Source organism: Delphinus delphis, chromosome 2 (genome assembly GCF_949987515.2).
Source record: "Delphinus delphis chromosome 2, mDelDel1.2, whole genome shotgun sequence".
In the NCBI taxonomy this organism is placed as follows: Eukaryota; Metazoa; Chordata; class Mammalia; order Artiodactyla; family Delphinidae; genus Delphinus; species Delphinus delphis.
In genome coordinates, this window is record NC_082684.1 from 41,572,780 (window position 1) to 41,598,017 (window position 25,238).

At 35.0% G+C, this 25,238-nt stretch overlaps 1 protein-coding gene across 4 annotated transcripts in view; it reads right to left on the reverse strand.

The window, feature by feature from the left end:
• Window positions 1-1,206: 1,206 nt before the first annotated feature.
• The window catches only part of PCNX4 (pecanex 4), a 43,425-nt gene continuing 19,393 nt past the window's right edge, over window positions 1,207-25,238 (reverse strand). For all 4 annotated transcript variants that reach the window (XM_060004455.1, XM_060004456.1, XM_060004457.1 and 1 more), the window contains 5 exons: window positions 22,449-22,809; window positions 19,779-19,882; window positions 15,685-16,721; window positions 15,137-15,323; window positions 1,207-2,770 (listed from right to left, as the gene is read on the reverse strand). In XM_060004455.1, the coding sequence (XP_059860438.1) occupies window positions 2,519-2,770; window positions 15,137-15,323; window positions 15,685-16,721; window positions 19,779-19,882; window positions 22,449-22,809 (1,941 nt within the window). In that variant the 3' untranslated portion in view covers window positions 1,207-2,518. The remainder of the gene's footprint in view (window positions 2,771-15,136; window positions 15,324-15,684; window positions 16,722-19,778; window positions 19,883-22,448; window positions 22,810-25,238) is intronic.

Consider the following 25,238-nt stretch of genomic DNA (forward strand, 5'->3'; position numbering starts at 1 on the left):
CAAGTCTGCCAAAAGTGTTATCTTCTCAGCCACCTCTTCCTTAATTGGCAAATATTCCTAGAAGAAAAGCAGCTCAAATGCTGAGCTCAGGTCTCTTAAGTTTCATTTTGCCTTGGATCTTGGTTGGTGATATAATTCTTCACTGTCTTCTTGGTTCTCTGATACCTTTAAACAGACTTAAAAATATTATTTTGCCCAGCTTTCCTAATTCTCTGTGAGATGTCTCATGTGAATTACCTAGGCAGTACTAAGGTAGAAGTCAGAAAAGCTGGTATTAGGGCAAGTTCAATCAGGTCAGATATTTTGAATATATGAGATGGAGATAAATAGTTACACATACAGGTTCAGTGCTAAGAAGAGAGGTTGAGTACATGTATTTGAACATCATCGACTTATTGATGATATTTTAGGTCTTGGGAGTGAATGAGAATTGTCTGTGGTGAAATGTAGAGTAAGAAAAGGGGGCCTGAACCAGTTGTTAAGAAATTCCAAAATTTAGATGTCAGGTGGAAAAGGAAAAGCAGCAAAGGTGATTGAGAAGGAGTAGTCAGGGAGACAGGAAGAAAATGAAGATAATGTAGTGTCAGGGAAGCCCAAAAGAAAAAAATTCAAGGAGTTGTCAAATGTGTCAAATGCTACTTAGAAAACAAATAAGACGAGAATATAAAAGTAACTATAGTTGACCCTCGAATAGTGCTGGGGTTTTAATCTGCATATAATTTAGAGTGGGCCCTCTGTATCCGTGGTTCCTCCTTATCTGTGGATTCAATCGACTTTGTATCTTAGTATTTACTACTGAAAAAAATCCATGTACAAGTGGACCTGCACAGTTCAAACCCACGTTGTTCAAGGGCCAGCTGTAGTTGGTTTGACAGTATGAAGGTAAACAATGACTTTAATAAAAACTTTCTTTATCTGGGGGGATAGTAGAGATGGAATCCAGACTGGAATGTTTTGACAAGTGAATGAAGATGAGGAAACGTGGCCATGAAAAGAAATGGAGGGACATGGCGGTAGTTTGAGAAAAATTCATGGTAAAGGGAAAGCATGGCTTGGCACTATTATAATACTGAAAATCTTTAAACAACTTAAGATGCCCATTATTTAGGGGACAGTCTAATAATCTGTCATATCTATCAATGTTATACAGTCATTAAAACTGGTAACTAGTGTTTTTAATGATATGAGAAAATTCCCCTAGGTGACAAAAAGGTATATATATGTAATTTTCCAGCTAATAAATCTGTTACATAAATCATAAGCCTGAGATCTGAACTCAGATGTAACACCAAACCCTATCTTATTAACTATACTATATTGCTTCCCCCAAAATGACTTAACACATGAATCTCGTGAATTCATTAATTGAAATTAGTCCAAAAAGCTATCCTTTAACACTGCTGTATTGAAGTGTTCCACTTAATAAAGGAGTAATAGTAATAAAAACCTAATTGGTACATTTCAAATAATTTCAATCATTACTAAAGAGAATATATTACTGTACTACCTACTCAGGAGGCTACTACAGATTAAATAACAGGTACTATAGACGGAAATAAATAAGGTGTAGAGGAAATTCATGTCCCAAATGATGCAGATTCATTGTTCATCCTCCTTATAAGTACCTGTAAAAAGTTCTAAGCAGCAAAAGGGTGAAAATAAAAGCCTGATCACATTATGAAAAATTTTCTCCCATCTCTTTCTGCCTTTAGTTCAAACACCTTAAGACACTAGTAACTGGTAGTCCTACTGGATAAGTCGTTCTTCAGAAGCCGTATATTCAGTTGAAAAGAAATGCATGAGGAGCCAGATCTACAGAATGGCCTCTAACAGTCATAATCAGATTACCTTAATGTTGCTGATCCTGTGAGTATTCACATGATGAATGGGATGACCTTTTCCTTTCAAACATATCAAAAGGATACTTGGGAAAAAAAAGAAAGATTTTTTTGGAAGAGATTTTATTGAAAATTTTTAAGGTTTCTGAATTGAAGTATATGAAAAGAAAATGAATAGATTATATGGAAACAGACCATGTTAAATATTAAAATAAAATAGCACAAAGTTTGAAAATACTGTAAAATTTAATATTTCAAATAAATATATATACATTATGTAACCTTCAGTAGGATCCATTATCTTGACTTAAAAACACTGGTATGTGTATCTTTTAAGCATGTAAAAATTACATAGTTGTTGACTAAGGGCAGTCACTTATACATTTAAGAAAGCATTAAAAAATTCATTATATTATCTTACACAAATGTTTTATATTTACCAAAGCCTACCACACTCAATAGGGCACAAATATTGGCCAACTAATTTTAACTTTTATGTTAGACATAAAGTTGTTGTTTTAAACCATTAAGATACCTAAGAGAATCAACTTTATAGAGCTTAGCTTTTCTTAGGCATCTGACTTGTGGGAGGAGAGAGAGAAGTCCAGTGAAGTTATGAGGAATCATATTGTTAATTTTCTAGACATCTCATTTGCTCACAATACAAGTTAAAATGGGTTCTAAAACAAATGTATATGGAGAGGTTTTGAAGAATAAATTGGATATCCCAGGGGAGGATCAGCCGCTTGTACTGTAAGGTTTCTTAAAAGTAGTGGATGAGCTTGTATACTATAACGTTCCTCATCATCATTGGTGGCATAAAGCAATTCCCATGAAAGATTGGCCCACTGACCTCTAACAGCTTCAGCATTTAACTTCCCAACTTGGATCAATAATTCTTGAAGGGTAAGTACTCTCCCAGTGTAAACTCCCTGTAAAGAATAAACGAGGTGGGAGGGAAAGCAAAAGAAAAGAGATTATATTCAGGCCTTTATTTATAAAATTAGAGAAAAATTCCATTGTAGTTAGGCAAACTTAAACAGAAAGTAGTGTATCAAAATGTACACGAGTTGCTTGTCTTCAGAATCAAGAATCACATCTATCTGATTGCTCTCCAAATAAGTGCAAGAGAAAAAAATTTCCTGATAGCCACTGCACTCACTTCTCTTTACTTTCCTCTCTATTCCCTCATCTCATCTGGCCTCAGCAATGCATAAGTCATAAATACTAGTCAGTGAACAATCATCCAATAGGCTCTTTTCAAAAGCAGCTTTATTGAGATATAATTCACATTCCATATAATTCACTGATGTGAAATATATAATTCAATGACTTTTTAGTATGTTCAGATACGTACAACTATCTCCACAACTGCAGAATATTTTCATGACCTCAAAAAGAAACCTTGTACTCTTTAGCTATTATCCTCCTATCCCTTAATTTCCCCAGTCATTAGCAACCACTAATATATTTTCTAATCTAATGTATTGATTTGCCTCGTCTTGGAAATTTTACATGAATGGAATCATGTGTTTTTTTGTGACTGGCTTTAATTCAGCATGTTTTCAAGGTTGATTCATGTTGTAGCATGTATCAAGTAAATTCACTCCTTTTTATGGCCAAATAATATTCCATTGAATGAATATACCACTATTTGTTTATTCATTCATCAGTTGATGGACAGTTGGGTGTGTCCATCTTTCAGCAATTATGAATAATGCTGCTATATTTGAATTTTCATGTGGATTTATGTTTTCATTTATCTTGGGTATATAGGAGTGGAATTACTGGATCATATGGTAACTCTATGTCTAGTTGAGAAAATGCCAGAATGTTTTCCGAAGTGGTAGTACCATTTTACATTTCTGCCAGCACTGTATCAGAGTTCCAATTTCTCCATATCCTCACCAACGCTTATTATCTAACTTTTTGATTTTAGACATCCTACCATGAAGTGATGTCATTGTGGTTTTGACTTGCATTTTGCTGATGATGAATGATATTGAGCATCTTCTCATGTGCTTATTGTTCCATTTGTATATTTCCTTTGAAGAAATGTCTATACAATCCTTTGTTATTTTTAAATTGGGTTAAGTTATGCTATTTATGGTCTAGCCCTCTAGTATATTTTTCATTTAGTTCTTTTTTATAATTTCTATCTCTATTGATATTCTTTCTCTATTTGATGTGAGATTGTCATCATACCTTCCTTTACCTCCCTTTTTAAATTGAAATATAATTGACATATTAGTTTCAGGTGTACAGCATGATTCAATATTTGGATATATTGTGAAATAATCACAATAAGTCTAATTAACATCCATCACTTCTTGAGATGAGAACTTTTATGATCTACTCTCTTAGCAATATAACAATATACAATCAGTATTATTAACCACACTGTGCATTGCATCCCCAGGTCTTATTTATTTTGTAACTGGAAGTTTGTACCTTTACCAATTGCACCCACTCCCACCCTCTGGCAACCACCAATCTTTTCTCTGTGTCTGTGAGTTTGGTTTCTTTCTCTTTAATTTTTTAGATCCCACAGATAAGTGAGATCAAATGATATTTATCTTTGTCTTATTTCACTTAGCATAATACCCTTAAGGTTTATCCATTTTGTCACAAATGGCAAGATTTCCTTTTTTATGGATGAATAATATTCCTCTGTGTGTGTGTGTGTGTGTGTGTGTGTGTGTGTGTGTGTGTGTGTGTGTATTTTCTTTATCCATACATCTGTAGGTATACAGGTTATTTCCATGACTTCGCTATTAAAAATAATGCTGCATTGAGCATGGGGGTACAGGTATGGTTCTGAATTAGTATTTTCATTTCCTTTGAATAAACATTAAAAATTGAAATTGCTGGATCATACGGTAGTTCTGTTTTTAATTTTCTGAGGAACATCCATATTGTTTTCCAGAGTGGCTGCATTAATTTACATTCCCTTTCTCCACATCTTAGCCAACACTTGTTACTTCCTATCTTTTTGATAAGAGCCATTCTAACAGGTTATGAGGTGATAGTGGTTTTGATTTGCATTTCCCTCATGATTAGTGATGTTGAGAACCTTTTCATGTCCCTGTTGGCAAACTGTGTATCTTCTTTGGAAAAATTCATATTCAGTCTACTCATATCCCCTGCCCATTTTAAAAACAGATTTTTTTTTTTGCTATTGAGTTATATGAGTTCTTTATATATTTTAAAACATAATAACCCATTATTAGATATATGTTTTACAAATATTTCTCCCACTTTGTAGATTGTCTTTTCGTTTTGTTGATGATTTCCTTTGCTGTGCTGAATGAAGCTTTTTATTTTTAAATTTAATTTTTTCTGAGCCACACAGCATGTAAGATCTTAGTTCCCCAACCAGGGATCAAACCTGTGCCCCTGCAGTGGAAATGCAGAGTCTTAACCACTGGACTGCCAGGGAAGTCCCTGAATGAAGCTTTTAAGTTTGAAGTAATCCCACTTGTTTATTTTTGCTTTTGTTGTCAAATCCAAAAAATCATTACCAAGACCGATGTCAAGGAGCTACCACCTATGTTTTCCTCTAGGAGTTTTATGGTTTCAGGTCTTACATTTAAGTCTTTAATCCATTTTGAGTTAACGTTTGTGTATAGTGGTAAGACAGTGGCCCAGTTTTCATAACATCATTTATTGAAGAGACCGTCTTTCCCCCATTGCATATTATTGGCTCTTTTGTCATAAATTAATTGACCATATATATGTGCGTTTATTTCTGGGCTCTCTATTCTGTTCCATTAACCTATGTGTCTGTTTTTATGCCAATACCATACTGTTTTGATTACTATGGCTTTGTAATATAGTTTGAAATCAGGAAGCATGATGCCTCCAGTTTTGCTCTTTCTCAAGATTGCTTTAGCTATTTGGGATCTTCTGTGGATCCATACAAAGTTTAGGATTGTTTATTCTATTTCTGTGAAAAATGCCATTGGAATTTTGACAGGGATTGCACTGCATCTGTAGACTGCTTTGGGTGGTATGGACATCTTAACAATATTAATTCTTCCAACCCATGAGCATGGAATATCTTTCCATTTATTTGTGTCTTCAATTTCTTTCATCGATGCCTTATAGTTTTTAGTGTCTTTCACATTCTTTTAAACATTTACTCCTAGGTCTTCCTAACTTGCCTTTCTGATAGTTCATTATTAGTGTGTAGAAATGCAACATATTTCTGTATATTAAGTTTGTATACTGCAACTTTACCAAATTGATGTATGAGTTCTAGTAGTTTTTGGTGGTGTCATTAGGATTTTCTATGTATACTATCACATCATCTGCAAACAGTGACAGTTTTACTTCTATCTTTCCAGTTTCGATTCCTTTCTGTCTCTTCTCTGGTTGCTGTGGCTAGGACTTTCAATACTATGTTGAATAAAAGTGGTGAGAGTGGAAATCTTTGTCATGTTCCTTATCTTAGAGGAAGTACTTTCAGCTCTTCACCCCTGAGTATGATGTTAGCTGTAGGCTTCTTATATATGGCCTTTATTATGTTGAGGTATGTTCCCTTTATACCCACTCTGTTAAAGAGTTTTATCATAAATGGTTGTTGAATTTTGTCAAAAGCTTTTTCTGCATCTATTGAGATGATCATATGATTTTTTAAAAAACTGAAGTATAGTTGATTTACAATGTTGTGTAAGTTTCAGGTGTACAGCAAAGTGATTCAGTTATACATATTCATAAATACATATATATAATATATTCTTTTTCAGATTCTTTTCCATTATAGGTTATTACAAGATATTGAATATAGTTCCCTGTGTGATATAGTAGGTCCTTTTTGTTTATCTATTTTACATATAGTATGTATAGTATCTGTTAATATATGTATAGTATCTGTTAATCCAAACTCCTAATTTATCCCTCCTCCCCTTTCCTCTTTGGTAAAAATAAGTTTGTTTTCTGTGTCTGTGCGTCTATTTCTGTTTTGTAAGTAAGTTCATTTGTATTATTATTTTAGATTCCACATATAAGTGATATGATACTTGTCCTTCTCTGTTGGACTTACTTCATTTAGTACGATAATCTCTAGGTCCAAACATATTGCTGCAAATGGCGTTATTTCATTCTTTTTATGGTTAAGTAATATTCCACTGTGTGTATATATCTATGTATGTATGTGTGTATGTATATATATGTGTGTGTGTGTAAATTGGGTTGGCCAGAAAGTTCGTTTGGGTTTTCCCATAACATCTTACAGACAAACCTGAACAAACTTTTTGGCCAACCCAATATATACTACATCTTCTTTATCCATTCATCTGTCGATGGACATTTAGGTTGCTTCCATGTCTTGGCTATTATAATAGTGCTGTTATGAACAGTGGGGTGCATGCACCTTTTTGAATTAGAGTTTTTGTATTTTCCAGATATATGCCCAGGAGTGGGATTGCTGGATCATATGGTAACTCTAGTTCTAGTTTATTAAGGAATTTCTATATTGTTCTCCATAGTAGCTGCACCAGTTTACATTCCCACCAACAGTGTAAGAGGGTTCCATTTTCTCCACAACCTCTCCAGCATTTATTGTTTGTAGACTTTTTGATGATGACCATTTTGACTGGTGTGAGGTGATATCTCACTGTAGTTTTGATTTGCATTTTTCTAAAAATTAGCAGTGTTGAGCATCTTTTCATGTGCCAGTTGGCCATCTGTATGTCTTCTTTGGAGAAATGTCTATTTAGGTCTTCTGCCCATTTTTTGATTGGGTTGTTTGGTTTTTTAATATTGAGCTGTGTGAGTTTGCATATTTTGGAAATTAATCCCTTGTCGGTCTCATTGTTTTGCAAACATTTTCTCCCAAACCATAGGTTGCCTTTTAGTTTTGTTTATGGTTTTCTTTGCGTGAAAAAGCTTTTAAGTTTAATTAGGTCCCATTTGTTTATTTTCCTTTCATTTCCATTGTTCTAGGAGGCAGATCCAAAAAATTTGCTGCGATTTATCTCAAAGTGTTCTGCCTATGTTTTCCTCTAGGAGTTTTATAGTATCTGGTCTTAAATTTAGGTCTTTAATCCATTTTGAGTTTATTTTTGTATACAGTGTTAGAGAATTTCTAATTTCATTCTTTTATATGCAGTTGTCCAGCTTTCCCAGTACCACTTATTGAAAAGAATATCTTTTCTCCATTGTATATTCTTGCCTCCTTTGTCAAAGATTAATTGACCATAAGTGTATGGACTTATTTCTGAGCTTTCTATCCTGTTCCATTGATCTATGTGTCTGTTTTTGTGCCAGTACCATACTATTTTGATTACTGAAGCTTTATAGTATAGTCTGAAGTCAGGAAGCATAATTCCTCTAGCTCGTTCTTCTTTCTCAAGATTGTTTTGGCTATTCAGGGTCTTCTGTGTTTCTCCATACAAATTTTAAAATTATTTCTTCTAGGTCTGTGAAAAATGCCATTGTTAATTTGATAGGGATTACACTGAATCTGTAGATTGCCTTGGTTAATACAGTTATTTTAACAATACCGATTCTTCCAATCCAAGAACACGGTATATCTTTCCATCTGTGTTGTCTTCAATTTCTTTCATCAGCATCTTACAGTTTTCAGAGTACAGGTCTTTTGCCTCCTTAGGTAGCTTTATTCCTAGGTTTTTATTCTTTTTGATGCAATGGTAAATGGGATTGTTCCCTAAATTTTTCTTTCTGATATTTCGTTTTTTTGTGTATAGAAATGCAACAGATTTCTGTATATTAATTTTATATCCTGCAACTTTACCAAATTCACTAATGAGCTCTAGTAGTTTTCTGGTGGCATCTTTAGGGTTTTCTATGTAAAGTATCATGTTATCAGTCAACAGTGATAGATTTACTTCTTCCTTTCCAATGTGGATTCTTTTTCTTTCTTTTTCTTCTCTGATTGCTGTGGCTAGGACTTCCAAACTATGTTGAATGAAAGTGGAAAGAGTGGGCATTGTCTTGCCTGCAAGTCCTTGTCTTGTTCCTGATCTTAGAGAAAATGCTTTCAGCTTTTCACCACTAAGTATGATGTTAGCTGTGCGTTTGTCATATATGGCCTTTATTATGTTGAGGTATGTTCCCTCTATGCCCCTACTTTCTGGAGAATATATATATTTTTTTATCATAAATGGATGTTGAATTTTGTCAAAATCTTTTTCTGTATCTATTGAGATGATATGTTTTTTTACTTAATTTGTTAATGTGATGTATCGCATTGATTGATTTGCAGATATTGAAAAATCCTTGCATCCCTGGGAAAAAATCCCACTTGATCCCAGTGTATGATCCTTTTAATGTACTGTTGGGTTCAGTTTGCTAGTATTTCGTTGAGCATTTTTGCATTTATATTCATCAGTGATACTGCCTGTAGTTTTCTTTTTTTGTGATATCTTTGTTTTTAGAATAGTTTCAGAAGAATAGGTGTTAACTCTTCTCTAAATGTTTGGTAGAATTCACCTATGAAGCTATGGTCCTGGACTTCTATTTGTTGGGAGTTTTAAAATTACTGATTAAATTTCAGTACTGGTAATTGGTCAGTTCATATTTTCTATTTCTTCCTGGTTCAGTTGTGGGAGACTGCACCTTTCTTAGAATTTGTCCATTTCTTCTAGGTTGTCCATTTTACTGGTGTATAGTTGCTCACAGCACTATCTTATGATCCTTTTTGTTTCTGTAGTGTCAGTTGTAACTTCTCCTTTTCCATTTCTGATTTTACTGATTTGGGCCCTCTCCCTTTTTTTCTTGATGAGTCTGGCAAAAGGTATATGGATTTTACTTATTTTTTCAAAAAACCAGCTCTTAATTTCATTGATCTTTTCTATTATTTTAGTCTCTATTTATTTCTGCCCTGCTCTTTGTTTCTCTCTCTCTCTCTCTGTTTCTTCTAACTTTGGGTTTTGTTTGCTTTTCTTTTCCTAGTTCCTTTAGGTGTAAGGTTAAGTTATTTGAGATTTTTCTTGTTTCCTGCGGTAGGCTTGTATTACTATAAACTTCCTTCTTAGAACTGCTTTTGCTGCAGATTTTGGATCATTGTATTTTCATTTTCATCTGTCTCTAGGTATTTTTTAAATTTATTATTTGATTTATTCAGTGATCCATTAGTTTCTCAGCAGTATATTATTTAGCCTCCAGGTGTTTGTGGTTTTTTGCAGGTTTTTTCTTGTATTGATTTCTAGTCTCATATTGTTGTGGTTGTAAAAGATGCCTGATATGATTTCAGTTTTCTTAAATTTACTGTGACTTGTTTTGTGGTCTAGCATGTGATCTATCCTGGAAAACGTTCCATGTGCACTTGAAAAGAATGTGTATTCTGCTGCTTTCAGATGGAATGTTCTGTATACACCTATAAAGTCAATCTGGTTTAATGTGTCATTTAACACCAGTGTTTCCCTATTGATTTTCTGTCTGGAGAATCTGTCCATTGATGCAAGTGGGGTAATTAAAGTCCCCTACTGTTATTGTGATACTGTTAACTTCTCCCTTTATGTCTGTTAATATTTGCTTTAAGTATTTAAGTGCTTCTATGTTGGGCGCATAATATTTACAATTGTTATATCGTTTTGTTGGATTGATCCCTTGATCGTTATGTAATGTCCTTCTTTGTCTCTTGTTACAGTCCTTGTTTTAAAGTCTCTTTTGTCTGATATAAGCATTGCTAACCCAGCTTTCTTTTGGGAAAACAACCCCATTCACAATTGCATCAAAAAGAATAAAATACCTAGGAATAAATCTAACTAAGGAGGTAAAAGACCTGTACTCATTAAACTATAAGATACTGATGAAAGAAATAGAAGATGACACAAACAGACGGAAAGAGATACTGTGTTCATGGATTGGAATAATTAATATTGCTAAAATGACCATACTGCCCAAGGTAATCTACAGATTCAGTGCAATCCCTATAAAAATACCAATGGCATTCTCCACATAACTAGAACAAATAATCTAAAATTCGTATAGAAACACAAAAGACCCCAAATAGTCAAAACAATCTTGAGAGGAAACAAAGCTGCAGGTATCACACTCTCTGAATTCAAAATATATTACAAAGCTACAGTAATCAAAAGTATGGTACTGGCAAAAAAACAGTACATAGACCAATGGAACAGAACAGAGAGCCCAGAAATGAACCCACACATATGTGGGTGGTTAATCTATGACAAAGGGGACAAAAACATACAGTGGGAAAAAGACAGCCTCTTCAATAAACAGTGTTGGGAAAACTGGACAGCTACGTACAAATGAATGAAACTGGAGTATTCTCGCATATCATACACAAATTCAAAATGGATTAAAGACTTAAATGTAAGACCTGAAACTATAAAACCTCTAGAAGAAAACACAGGCAGTAAGTTATTTTACATGAGACTTGCAATACATATTTTTGATATGTCTCCTCAGGCAAAGGAAACAAAAGCAAAAATAAACAAATGGGACTACATCAAACTAAAAAGCTTTTGCACAGTGAAGGAAACTATAAACTAAACGAAAAGACCACTTACTGAATTGCAGAAGATATTTGCAAATAATATACCTGATAAAGCATGAATGTCCAAAATATACAAAGAACTCATACAACTCAACATCAAAAAAAGAAACAACCCAATTTAAAAATGGGCAGAGGACTTGAATAGACATTTTTCCAAAGAAGACATATAGATGGCCTAAAGGCACATGAAAAGATGATCAACATCACTGATCATCAGGGCAAGGCAAATCAAAACCACAATGAGATATCACCTCACACCTGTCAGAATGGCTATTATCAAAAAAACAACAAATAACAAGTGTTGGTGAGGATGTGGAGAAAAAAGAACCCTCACGCACTGTTGGTGGGAATGTAAATTGGTGCAGCCACCATGAAAATCAGTAAGGAGAGTCCTCAAAAAATTAAAAATAGACCTACCACACTAACAAACGTAGTAAGGTAGATAGCTAGTGGGAAGCAGCCGCATGGCACAGGGATATTGGCTCGGTGCTTTGTGACAGCCTGGAGGGGTGGGATAGGGAGGGTGGGAGGGAGGGAGACGCAAGAGGGAAGACATATGGGAACATATGTATATGTATAACTGATTCACTTTGTTATAAAGCAGAAACTAACACACCATTGTAAAGCAATTATATCTCAATAAAGATATTAAAAAAAAAATAGACCTACCATATGATCCAGCAATTCTGCTCCTTGGTATTTATCTAATTAAAATAAGTATAGGACTTCCTTGGTGGCGCAGTGGTTAAGAGTCCACCTGCCAATGCAGCGGACACTGGTTTGAGCCCTGGTCTGGGGAAGATCCCACATGCCACGGAGCAACTAAGCCCGTATGCCACAACTACTGAGCCTGTGCTCTAGAGCCCGTGAGCCACAACTACTGAGCCCGAGTGCCACAACTACTGAAGCCTGCGTGCCTAGAGCCCATACTCCACAACAAAGAGAAACCCCCTCAATGAGAAGCCCGCGCACCACAACAAAGAGTATCCCTCGCCCCCTGCAACTAGAGAAAGCCTATGCACAGCAACAAAGAACCAATGCAGCCAAAAATAAAAAATAAATAAATTTTTAAAAAAAGAAAAGAAATATGTGCACCCCTATGTTCATTGCATCATTATTTATAATAGCCAAGATATGGAAGCAACTTAAGTGCCCATCAATAGATGAATGAAGAAGATGTGGCATATATACAATGAAATATTAATCAGCCATAAAAAAGAATGAAATCTTGCCATTTGTGACAACATGGATGGACCTAGAGGCTATTATGCTAAATGCAATAAGTCACACAGAAAAAGACAAATATGATTTTGTTTATATTTGGAATCTAAAAAAACAAAACAAATGAACAAACATTAAAAAAAAACAAACAGAAACAGACATAGGAAACAAACAAGTGGTTGCCGGAGGGGAGGGAGAAGGGGAAGGGGATGGAGAGAGGAAAGAAGTAGGTGCAGGAGATTAAGAGGTACAAACTTCCAATTACAAAAAAAATTTATTCCTAGGTATTTTATTCTTTTAATGCAATTGTAAATGGACTGTTGTCTTAATTTCTCTTTCTGATAGTTTGTTATAGAGTATAGGGTTTTCTATATACAATATCACATCATCTGCAAATAGTACCAGTTTTACTTCTTCCTCTCCAATTTGGATGCCTTTTATTTCTTTTTCTTAACTAAAGTGCTCTGGCTAGGACTTCCAATACTATGTTGAATACAAGTGGTGAGAGTGGGCAACCTTGTCATTTTCCTGATCTTAGAGGAAATACCTTCAGTTCTTCACCACTGAGTATGTTGTTAGCTGTGGGCTTCTCATATATGGCCCTTATTATGTTGAGGTAGGTTCCCTCTATAAGCACTTCGTTTCCCACTTTGTTTAGTTCTTTAATCATAATTTCCTTCAGTCCTTTGAACATATATATAAAATGGTTACTTTGATATCTTTGTTAAACCTGACATGTTGTTGATCTCACAGGCCATTTCTGTCATGTCCCCCTTCCCACCACCCTACACATGGGTCAGACTTTCTTGTTATTTTTGTTTTTTTTCATATCGCCTAATTTTTGTTGAAAACTGGACATTTTAGGTAACACTGCAGCAATTCTGGGTACTGATCCTCTCTACCCCACACCCCAGCGCTTGTTATTATTATTTGCATATTTGCTTAGTGAATGGCTGGATGACTTTAGTGAAGTTAATCCTACCTCCCGTTCAATTGTGAAGTCTTTGATATTGCTCCTCAGGGAGTGCAGCCTTGTGAGTGCCCACAGTTATGATGGGATGGCAGTGGTTTTGGCAAGGTTTTCTTTGTTAAATGCTCACACCCAGCTGGTTGCTCTACATTTTCAACAATGACCTGGGACCTAAATTGCTCCAGAGTGATCCAATTAAATTTGGGCTCCTTTGAAAGAACAGTTTTGGAGGTCAGTGTTTGAGATTCGTTTTGACCCCAGGAGGGCTCTTCTCCGCTGTTTCTTTCCCTGGTTCTCTCTGTTAATCTACCTGGCCTGCAGTTCAGCTGAGACCTCTAAATTTTACCAATTGCCTCTAGTAACTTTCACCACCACCTCCACTGTTTTTTGAGGAACATCTTAAGCTTCAGTGTGTCCAAACTATGTGCAAATGAAGTCACTTCCTTTGGTAAGAGATCTAGAGCTTTTTTTTTTTTTTTAATGGTCTGCTTCTCCCAGTGGGCAGAATCTCTGAGCCAGAGCGCTGGAACTGGGATGTAAGATAATGACGCACTTCTGAGTAACACCTATGCTTCAGGACATGTGTTTGGTAGAGGGGGAGCAGTAAACTCAGGTCTTCTTGGCTTGCCACTCCCACTGTGGAACATCCATAGACAAGAGGAATCAGGCCCCGCTATTGTCAGTGACACCAGGCCCAGGTAAAGCCTCCATCCAACAAGTTAGGGGTGGCCAGAGGGAGTTCCAACCTCTTGATTACACATGCCGAGAACCAAGCCTCACAATAGGCAGGTGGGAGGAAGATGAGAAATGCTGAAGTCCTTCCTCTTCTGGGAAAACAGTCCTCCAACTGGGAGCTGAGGGGAGAGGGAGCCCTGTGTTCTTGGCCATACCAGTCTGAGTGGAGTTTCTGTCTTGCTGAGCTGGGAGGCAATGGGTCTTGGTTCAAATGATGTAGTCTCTAACTGTTCTTAGGTTTCAGAAGATTTTCTTTAATAAATGTTTATTTGCTATATGCCCTTAGGACCATTTCTAAGACTTTAAATGGTTGTTTTTAAAAAATAACTTTCATCATTTTCATTGGGAAGCACATGTGCAGTAACACCACATGTGGAACCCACAATAAGCTCATAACACTGACTCTTTCATATTGTGCACACTCAATGACATTTTAAATGCAATGAGAACAAGTACTAAATCTTAAAAAAGGCATTCCTTATTTAGAGTCTCTGAATTTTCACAAGTCAGACTTGCTTACAAATTACAAATTTTTCTTCTAGGATTCAAATCCAAAGTAATAATTCATACACTTGAATTTGCCGTACAAATACAACCCATTTAGTCAAATATGCTATAGCAAATTACATTTACTTGACTATCTTATAGCTCAGTTACTGCATAATAGCTACACAACATTCTTTATTGGCTCCTATTAGCTTTGCCAAAGTAAATAATCAGTCATTCTAGGACTGGATTATGTTGGCCATAAAGTCATGATTACAAATACCTTAATACTATAATTAATATATTTATCTCTATCACTTAGGTTAAATACTTTATAACTGATTTCTATTCTTTAAGGTTAATATACGAAAATGTTTAAGAACACATTTTTAACCTTACCATATTAGGATCATACCCCAGAGAAAACAAGTATGGTTTTTCTTGTAAAATTGCTTCCTTCCACTTTTCATCAGATACCAAACCAATGTACCAGTCACTTTCATATTCTTCAAGGCAGTTAGTCAGCTCTTTAAAGTCTTCTATTGGACCTAAACTCGCTTTATCAATCATTAGTTTCAGAGTATACCTAAAAAATGGAGAAACAAAGAATTTTAGAATTTTTAAAATCAACTTTATAGATGAAATAGATTTTTAAAGACACTGAACTGAAATCATATATATTTCAGAAAAAAAGATCTGGGAGAAATGATAAGAGTTAAAGCAAAACAATCCAGTAAGCCATACAAAAAACAGGTTCTCCACATAAAAAGAAAGTACAAATTTAAGTGTGCTCCCGATATAATCAGAGTACATACCAAGCATTTTTCATTTTTTGGAAAGTGATTATTTTTTAAAATTAGAAATGAAAGAGCACCTCCTTCTACGTTATAAAAAAATCAACATTTTTTGGCCAATGTTACAACTTATATGTAATCAAAATGAATTACCTGAAAGCTTTTAGGGCTAGTTGGAACAGTTCTGGCTTTTCTGTGAGCCAATCCAAGGCAAGAGACCAAGGGAAAACACCACTGTAGACTCTCAATATATGACCAGGACTAGGAATCATATTGTCTACTCCAAACAAACTAAAATAACAAGTCATTACTGCATGAACATAAAAGTCTTTTAAAACTTTGTCCTTTGCAATTTCTTCCACTACATTTGAGGCATTTTCTTCTGAATGAAAACATTCCAACTGCCTTAAAACAAAGTGGTACCAGTCTTCTGGAAATAATGAGCTCATCTCCTTCACTTTGGAATTAGGCAAACAATTAGATATCCACTCTTCAGGTAAGCTTAACAAGTGAGAATGAGAACAACTGAACTCCATGAGAGGGATGTATGCCATGGCTTCTTGTTTCCCTTTGTCAGTAGCAGGGTATCCCAATGCAACTGCTTGGTAAAGACTATTTTCAGTAACTGTGCCTGTAGAATGTTTACCAACCCTCTGTGATTCCACTGATCCTGGAATAGGCAAATTTATACCTGGTAAAACTTTCAACTGATCTTTTTCTTCTTTTCCTTTTTTGATAGTTGGCTCTTCACCAAAAACATCATCAGACCAGTCATCCAAATTTTCTGAATTTAAACTATCTGTGTCTTCTGGGGATTCGGTTTGTGGTGAAGTATTCAAAGGAGGAAGGATTATTAGAGATGCTTTCCCTTTATTTTCAGTTTTGTGAACATTTTCCTGCATGTTGGACCTTCTGGAACAGTACTGAAGAAGTATCCACACAAGTACTTTAACAAGGTCACCTTTAAATTCTTTTAAGTTGTCATGGGAATCAATTATGCCAGACAGGACATTCCTGGCATCAGAATAGAGTTTCACAGGCAAAACAGTACAGGGTGTCAAGACATTTCCAAAGTGTTCATTAATGGAACATACTCTTGCATATTCTTCTTGTTCAAAGGCACCTTCAAAAACTTCGTCAACTCTTCGAGCTTCAGCAGTATGACAGGATGTCTCTTGCAATTCTAACCCCTAAAGAGGAAATAAGAAAATACTTGAGTTTATGATCACTTATTACACAGAGAAAAGTAACTAGTTTTGTAAATACTCATGGATTGGATTCTCAAAATAAAAATATGTAAAATGCAAAAAAAGTCTTTAACCCAAGAGCTACACCTTAATTCAAACTTAATGGCACAATATATTTGATGTTGGATACAGATATGAAAAATAATGTTATATTTTTAAAGAAATTTTAGAAATTCCACTGGAAATTAGCAAAACAATTTTAATGAGTATGACCATAATTTTAAGACTGTACATCAAGGTTGAATCACACTTGTTAAAAACTTTTAAAAATTGTACAAATTTGAGGGGGGAGCAAAATTGGAACTACACAATATGCACATTAGCTTTGTATCCTTTCCAGCCTACTTTATATGAGAGCAGTATTCTACTATATGGATATGCCATAATCTATCTAACTATTCCTTTGTTCCAGTTAAAAAAATTATAATAACGTAATAATAATACAGATTTATGTATTTGATTATTATCTATCTCCTCCAACTACAATATAAACTCCACAGAGCAGCTCTCTTTTGGTTACTACTGTATCCTCAGTGCCTAAACTAGTAGTTGGCACACAATGAGGGATGCAACAAATATATGCTGAAAGAATGAATACTATGAATATGTCCTTATATGAATTTTAAACCCATTTTGATTACTTCGCTAGAAGGAATCACTTGAAGAGGATACCTCAGGTCACTGTTTACTATTATTATTAATTATTGCTTATTTATTTATACATCTTTACAAAACTACCAGTGATTTTAATAAAAGGCAATGCTGTTAGGTTGTATTATGATCCAGGGAAAGAACACGGAATGTGATATCAGAATCTGCTTTTAAATCATGGCTCTGCCAGATGCTAGTACACAATCTTGAGTAGGTCACTTACCCCCTGAGATTCCTTTTGCTTCTCTTTCAAAGAAAAATAACCCTGGCACATAGGGTTGTGAAGAGAAAAGCAAGTAATGAAAGTGTCTTGTCAAATTTAAAGTGTTATATAAATGTTAGTAGATGGTATATCTAAGCAAGCTTGTGTCCGGAAAAATGAAAAGGAAAGAAAGAAAGACTGCCACCAAAAAGTATATCTATATATCATATATTTCATGGAGCATAAAAGATCAATAAAAGGACCCACATTATTAGGTATTATAAAACTGTACCATTAAAAAAATAGAACTAAATTAAGCAATGAAAATGTCCTCCATATTTTACATGATTTTTTGCCTTCTCCTACTTGTAGATGTTAGACTAGAGCAGTAGTTCTCAAACTTTAGGTGAGTCCGAATCACTGGAGGACTTGTTAAAACACAGACTGCTGGGCACCCCCCCCCCGAGTTTCTGATTCAGTAGGTCTGGGGTGAGGCCTAAGAATTTCCATTTCTAAAAAGTTCCCAGGACATGTTAAAATTACTAATCTGGAGAACTGCATTTTGAGAACCACTGGACTAAAGGAACAGCTTTTTAGTCACCAGCAATTTTATCCAATCCGCATTAAGACAAAAAAATTCATTAATTCACTACTCATTCAACAAATATTTATTAAGGGCCTACTATGTGCCAGGCCCTGTTCCAGGGGCTCAGGATATATTCTCCAAATAAAAACAGAGATCCTTGCTCTTGCAACATTTATATTAGAGAGTGGAGGAACACAGGTAATCAACAATAAAATTAATAAGCAAATTACATAGTTTGCTAGAAGGTATAAGTGTTATGAAAATAGAGAAAAAGTAAAGCAAGCAAGGAGGATTGGAAATGCAGGCAGGAATGGGAGTGGGTATTCAATTTTAAATAGGATGCCCACAGTAGACCTCATTGGGAAGGTGACATTTGAGCAAAGCCCTAAAGGTGGTGATGGAATTAGCTGTGTGGCTGTCTGAGGAAGAGTGCTCCAGGCAGAGGGAACAGCCAGTATGCTGGGGTAGGGTGAGATGGTTAAAGGAGCAGATGAGACCAAATAGGGAGCCTGACCCTTTAGGGCCTTGGCTTTTACTCTGAACAAAAGAAGATATTCACTGTCGGATTTTGAGTAGGGAAGTGACATGATCTGACTTAGATTTTAAAGATCATTCTGGTTGATAATAGGCTGTAGGGGGCCAGAGGCAGAAGCGGAGAGACCAATTAGGAAGTGATTGCAGCTATCCAGGAAAGAAATGAAGGTGACTGAAAGTAGGGTGGTGAGAAGTGGTGGGATACAGGATATGACTTAAAGGCAGAGCCAACAGGATTTCTTGTTGGATTGGATATGCAGTATAGAAGTAAACAAGGAGTCAAATATCACTGGACTAAAGCCCAAATGTTTTTGATCTGAGCCACTAGAGGATGGAGTTGTCAGCAAGGACTGGGGCAGTCTGATATTAACAGGTCAAGGAAAGAGAAGGAACCATCAAAGGAGACTGTCAAGGATTAATCCATGAAACAAGTGAAGAGATGAACTCTGTCAAATTCTGCTGACAGGTCAAGAACGGGTCTGAGAATCAATCCTTGGATTTAGCAATGCCACAGCCACTGGAGACCTTGACAACAGCAGTTTTTACTAGAGTAATAGGTAATAGGGTCAAAAACCTAGAGTAAGTTGAAGAGAAAAATGGAAGTAATGAAATTGGAGACATGATTATAAGTGACTCTAATAAGGCATTTTGCTCTGAAAGGAGAAAAACAGTATTAGCAGGTAAGGGCAGTGGGGTCAAAAGAAGTTTTTTATATTAAGTTGAGAATGCTTGTATGATATAGGAGTGAAGAAAATATTACTGAGTCACCTTTTTGAGATGCTCAACTAGATAGGGATAAAAAGAATAAGACTGGATAAAAAAGGGGCAAGTGTATTTTGTTACTATGCTCTATCATACAGTCAACACTAGTCTGTCTATCAATATGTGCATACTGAAATACACTTTAACAATCCTAAGTGTTTTCACAAGTAAAAAAATACTCTTCCAAAGTGAGCTGTTAATTCTTTGATGTGTGCATAACAAAATTTTTACACATGTACTAGAGAGGTTTCAAATGCACATTGACCTTAATGTTAATACAGCAATAAGTATAGCCACATTCTAGAATCATTATCCATATTAAACGATCCTGAAAACGGCCCAAGTAATGAGACCCAGGTAAGAGGAGACCTAAAACAAATTAGAAAAAAAAAGTAAGTAATTGTTAAAGCTTGTTTTATTTTGCCACGTGAATCTTTAAAATTAACAACACACTTGGGACTAATTAATAATTCTTTCTACCCTCTTTTTAGGTCAAGAATACAAACAACTATCCATTGCATATCAGGAGGCATTAAATTAAGCTCTTTACAGGAACAGTTGGAAGAGAAAATCTATAGGTGATAATTTATAAGAATTAAGAATATATTTTCCAGAAAAACAACAAATTAGAACCTGTTATGTAAAACCCTAAATACATATTAAATATATTAGGAAAATATATTAAATATATAAAAGCCAACTTCACATTAATGATTTAAAACATTTTGGACATTTTTATATACATGCCTATAAATTTGTGGTGTTAAAAATTTACATAAAATGCTATCTACCACACTGTACAAATACTCTTAAAACTTAGTTTTTCTCTCAACATTGTCTCTGAGACATTATATATCGACTACAAAGCTCCTTCACTCTAACTATACTGAGAATTCATTGTACAAATATAGCTGAATTTAAATATTCATTTCCCTGATAACATTTCAGATGTTTTCCAATTTTTCACTATTATAAATAATGCTATATAAATTATCTTTGTACAAGTCTGCTTGTACAATGTATTATGTAGAAAGAGTTAACATAGCAGAAATAACTGCTGTCTGTTGAAAGGCCTGCTTACAAAGTTGGCCCTTGGCTGGAAACTGGGAACTTGTATTTCAAAAGAGCTCTCACCACCCTACCTGATAAACAGTCTCGCATTGTGCCTAAACTGTCTGTGCAAAGAATACAGTTTATACTGAGCACTTGCTTTCCTTTTGGGAGGCTGAAATTTTGGTATTTCGTAGGCAGCGGGTGCCTACATGACCAGCCCTCAATATAAGCCTTAGGCATTGAGTCTCAAATAAGCTTCCCCAGTAGTCAACATATCACACATACTGTCACAACAAGGCGCTGGGGAATTAAGCACGTTCTGTGTAACTCCACTGGGAAAGGATGCCTGGAAGCTTTCACCCAGTCTCTCACCCCATGTGACTTTTCCTTTGCTGTATTTGTTCTGCATCCTTTTACTATACTAAATCTTAGCTATGAGCACAACTATATGCTGTCCTATGTGTCCCCCTAGAAAATCATCAAATTTGGGAATGGTCTTGGGGACCCTCAAGACACACGTCCAAGAGTTTCTCTAGAATTGCAATCACTGGATCATGGAATTTAAAACTGGAATTCCTAGGCCATGGGATATGTACATCTTTACTACAGACTATTAAGTTTACTCTTCAAGGTAGCTGTATGAATTTACACATTCCCTTTCAACAGGGTTTGAGAGTTCCTGTTCCCCACTCCCTAGCCAATACTTGTTAATGTCAGACTTTTTTTATATTTTTGTCAATCAGATGTGTGTGAAATGTTACCTCACTGTTTTCTGTTTTTCTCCCAGGAAATACTTTACAACACACTTACTGGTTGAATATAATTGATTTGATAATAACGTATAATTTCTACCTTATTACTAAGGTATTTATTATTTCAGATGTGAGTTTAACGTTACAGGCATTTTAAAAAGTGGCATTGCACTATATAATAAAAATTAATTGGAAGTGTATGAAAGTATTAAAAGTGTAGAATATTTCCTATAAGGAAAATGCTTATTCATAAAAAATTTATATCAGAAAAATAAAATTTTTCCTAAATTATCTCACATAATAGATAATTAGAAAAGTTCAACCCAAATAAACATTTCATTAAAATTCTAATTTTAAATTGCTACTCTCTGCCAGGGGAGTCAGTCTGCTAGGAAGTCACTGGACATACCTAAAACAAGTTCAGGGGCTAAAGCATACCGTAGGAGACAACACACTATTGTCATCGGCTTGTACTTTATCTAAAACCAACCTTGAGAAGTACAATATAGCTGAATTTACAGTTAGTGTATGATGAAATTATAAAATTATCACAAAATTATAATTATAATATTAGCTCATTCTCATCAAAAATCTTGCTAATATTCGTATAGCACTTCATTTTGGGAGGTTACCGATCACTGACCAAAGCTTTTATGTTCCCTTACCCTCTAACCTTGTCAGACAAGTTGCTAGACATTAACTAATAAGATACAAGCAGACTCCTTTAAGCTCTTCAATCTGATATTTATATAATGCTAGTTTTCACTCTTTATGGACCTAAGCTGTTATATCTACTTGACATGAACTCATTAAAATTCATGAAAATTTTGGGATAAGGTGTTTCATGTTTCATAGGGGGACTATAACTTGATTTTAGTCAAGAAAATGTTTTTTAAAAATTGTCAAATCACCTAAATGAAATTTTCACTTCATATTTTTATCTTATAACTTTATTTCCCTCAAAATAAGGAGTAGGAGATATACTTCTTCATATTTAGTCTTTCTGCCTGCACATCAAAGTATTAGAATCTGTATAACAGCTGGATCAAAAGACTGTTTTTCTGTCTGTTCATTTTTTTGTACTTTATATGCATTTGTGAGGATTTCTTAAGCACAACCCATTTACTTACCTAAACTTCCAGCTGCCATTGCAGACTGCAGGGCAGTGTTCAAACTCGGGACCATCTGGTAGTAGTACACTGTATCTGCACACACACAGGCTGTGGTACCCACAACTCCTGGCCAACTCTGAATAGGTCGAGGAAACCCCACCAAGAACAAAGGAAGGGTGAAGAGGGGGAGTAAGGGAGAAGAGAGTAGTGCAGAAAAAACTATGAAGATCAACACAAATGGAGAGAAGACAATGTTGAGTACACATAAAGTGGTGGTTGATTTTCTACGTTTTTTCTCTGTCCATGACGCCAAGAGTATGGTCACAGCAAACTGCAATTTAGAGATGAATTGAATCAGACGATCACGCATGATACCAACCTGCAGAGACATAAAAATGAAGTTTTTATTCTTAAATACCTTTCATAAATTTTCAAGATCATATAAGAAAAACAGTATAATTTTATTACTGCTCCAATATTTTTGAGGAAATAGCCCTTACATGAGATCCTTTGTTATAATTTTCTCCAATCTCACAGTTAATAAATGAGACTACATTTTTAAGTTTCACCTCTCTTAAAAAAAAAGTAGTACTAAAGAGAACACAGTGCTATGTCTATCTTAAGGTTGATTAAGCTTTGCATTACATGCTTGTTAAGTCATGAGAACTAGCAGTAGTAAACAGTTAAGCAACTATCCTTAATTTATCCTTATTTTAGAGAATATTTTACAGATTAAAAAACAGACATCATGCCATAAGACAAACCTCAATAGACTGAAATCATACTAAGTGTATTCATATGAATCATGAAAAGTATGTTCTTCAATCAAAACTGAATTAAATCAACAACAGAAAGAAATCTGGAAATTAAAAGACAAATTCCTAAATAACCAACAGGTCAAAGAAGAAATCACAAGATAAACAAGAAAACATTTTCAGATGAATGAAACACACAACAAAACTTGTGATACAGCAAACCCAGTCCTCAGAGGGAAATTTATAGCTACAAATGAAAGAGCAGAAAGATCTTAAACCAATAACCTAATCTTCCACCTTAGGAAACTAGAAAACAAAGAGCAACTAAATCTCAAGTAAGCAGAGGTAAGGAAATAATAAAGATTGGAGTGGAAATTAATAAAACAGAGAATAGAAAAATAATAGAGAAAAATCAATGAAACCAAAAGCTGTTTTTTTGAGATCAGCAAAACTGACAAACCTTTAGCCAGACTGACCAAGAAAAATACATAGAAGACTCAAATTACTAAAATCAGGAAGGAAAGAGATAACATTGCCAGCAATCTTACAGAACAAAATAAAAAGAATTATAAGAGAATATTATGAACAACGATATGCCAATAAAGTAGATCACTTAGATGAAACTGACAACCTCCTAGAAAAAGACATAAATTACTGAAACCAACTCAAGAAGAAATAGAAAATCTGAATATACCTATAACAAGTAGAGAAACTGAATTAACAATTTAAAAGCTACCCAAAGAGAAAAGCTGAGGCCCAGATGGCTTCCATACTACAAAATACTACATAGTACAGAATATTTTAAGATACATACTGAATACTACATTCAAGATTATTGATATGAAATTCCCACCTCATTCTATGAGGTCACTGCTATTCTGATATCTAAACGAAAGATACGAAAAGAAAGCCACAAATATATACATCAGACAAAAATTCTCAACAAAACACTAGCCAACTGAATCCTGCAACATAAAGACAAGACTATACACCAAGACTGAGTGAGATTTATTACAGGAATGCAAGATTGGTTTAACAACTGAAAATCAATATATTACACCATGTTAGTAGATTAAAAAACCAAAACCACATGACTATTTCAATAGATATAGAAGAGGCAAAATCCAACACCCTCCAGGATAAAAAAGTTTAACTAGGAATAGAAGCAGGAATGGTAAAAGACAGACATCAACTTAATGGAGAAAGACTGAATGCTTTCCTCATTAAGATGTCCACTCTTACCTCTTCTATTCAACATTATACTGGAGGTTCTAGCCAGGGCAATTAGGTAAGAAAAAGAAATGAAAGACATCCAGATTGGAAAGGAATGGAAAGGAAGAAGTAAAACTATATCTAATTTGCAGATGACATGATCTCATATACAGAATATCCTAAGAAATCCACTAAAAATCTATTAGAAACAATAAAACATTTCAGTGAGGTTTCAGGATATAAGATTAACATTAACTAATCAACTGCAGTTTATACTTGAGCAATAAACAACCCAAAAAATTAAGAAAACAATCTACTTATAATATCATCAAAAAGAATAAAATACTTAGGAATAATATTTAATAAAACTGTAAGACTTGTACACTGAAAACTACAAAACAATGTTGACAATAAAGAAGATATAAATAAACATGAAGACATGTCATGTAGATGAATGGGAAGAATTAATATTTCTAAGACAGCAACGAAGCCAAATCTAGCCTCTGTATCCCGACACTGAATTGAACCTCGGAGACAAGAGTTTTGGGTGAAGTAGAATAGTTTTATTGCTTTGCCAGGCAAAGGGGGCCACAACGGGTTAGTGTGTTCAAAACTGTGTGTCCCAAACCCGGGGGTGGTGGTGGTGGAGGTGGGGTGAGGAGTTTTATAGTCAAGGGGAGCAGTGTTGCTGGTAAGGATCAGGGTGCCTTGCTGCATTCCTTCAATCCAAAGATTATATGGCATCAGGTGATGATGGGCAAACTGTGACCTTCTCTGGAATGAAGAGTGCTTCATCAAGTAGTTAACACCTTCCATTTGGTGGGGGTTTTAGTTCTGCAGA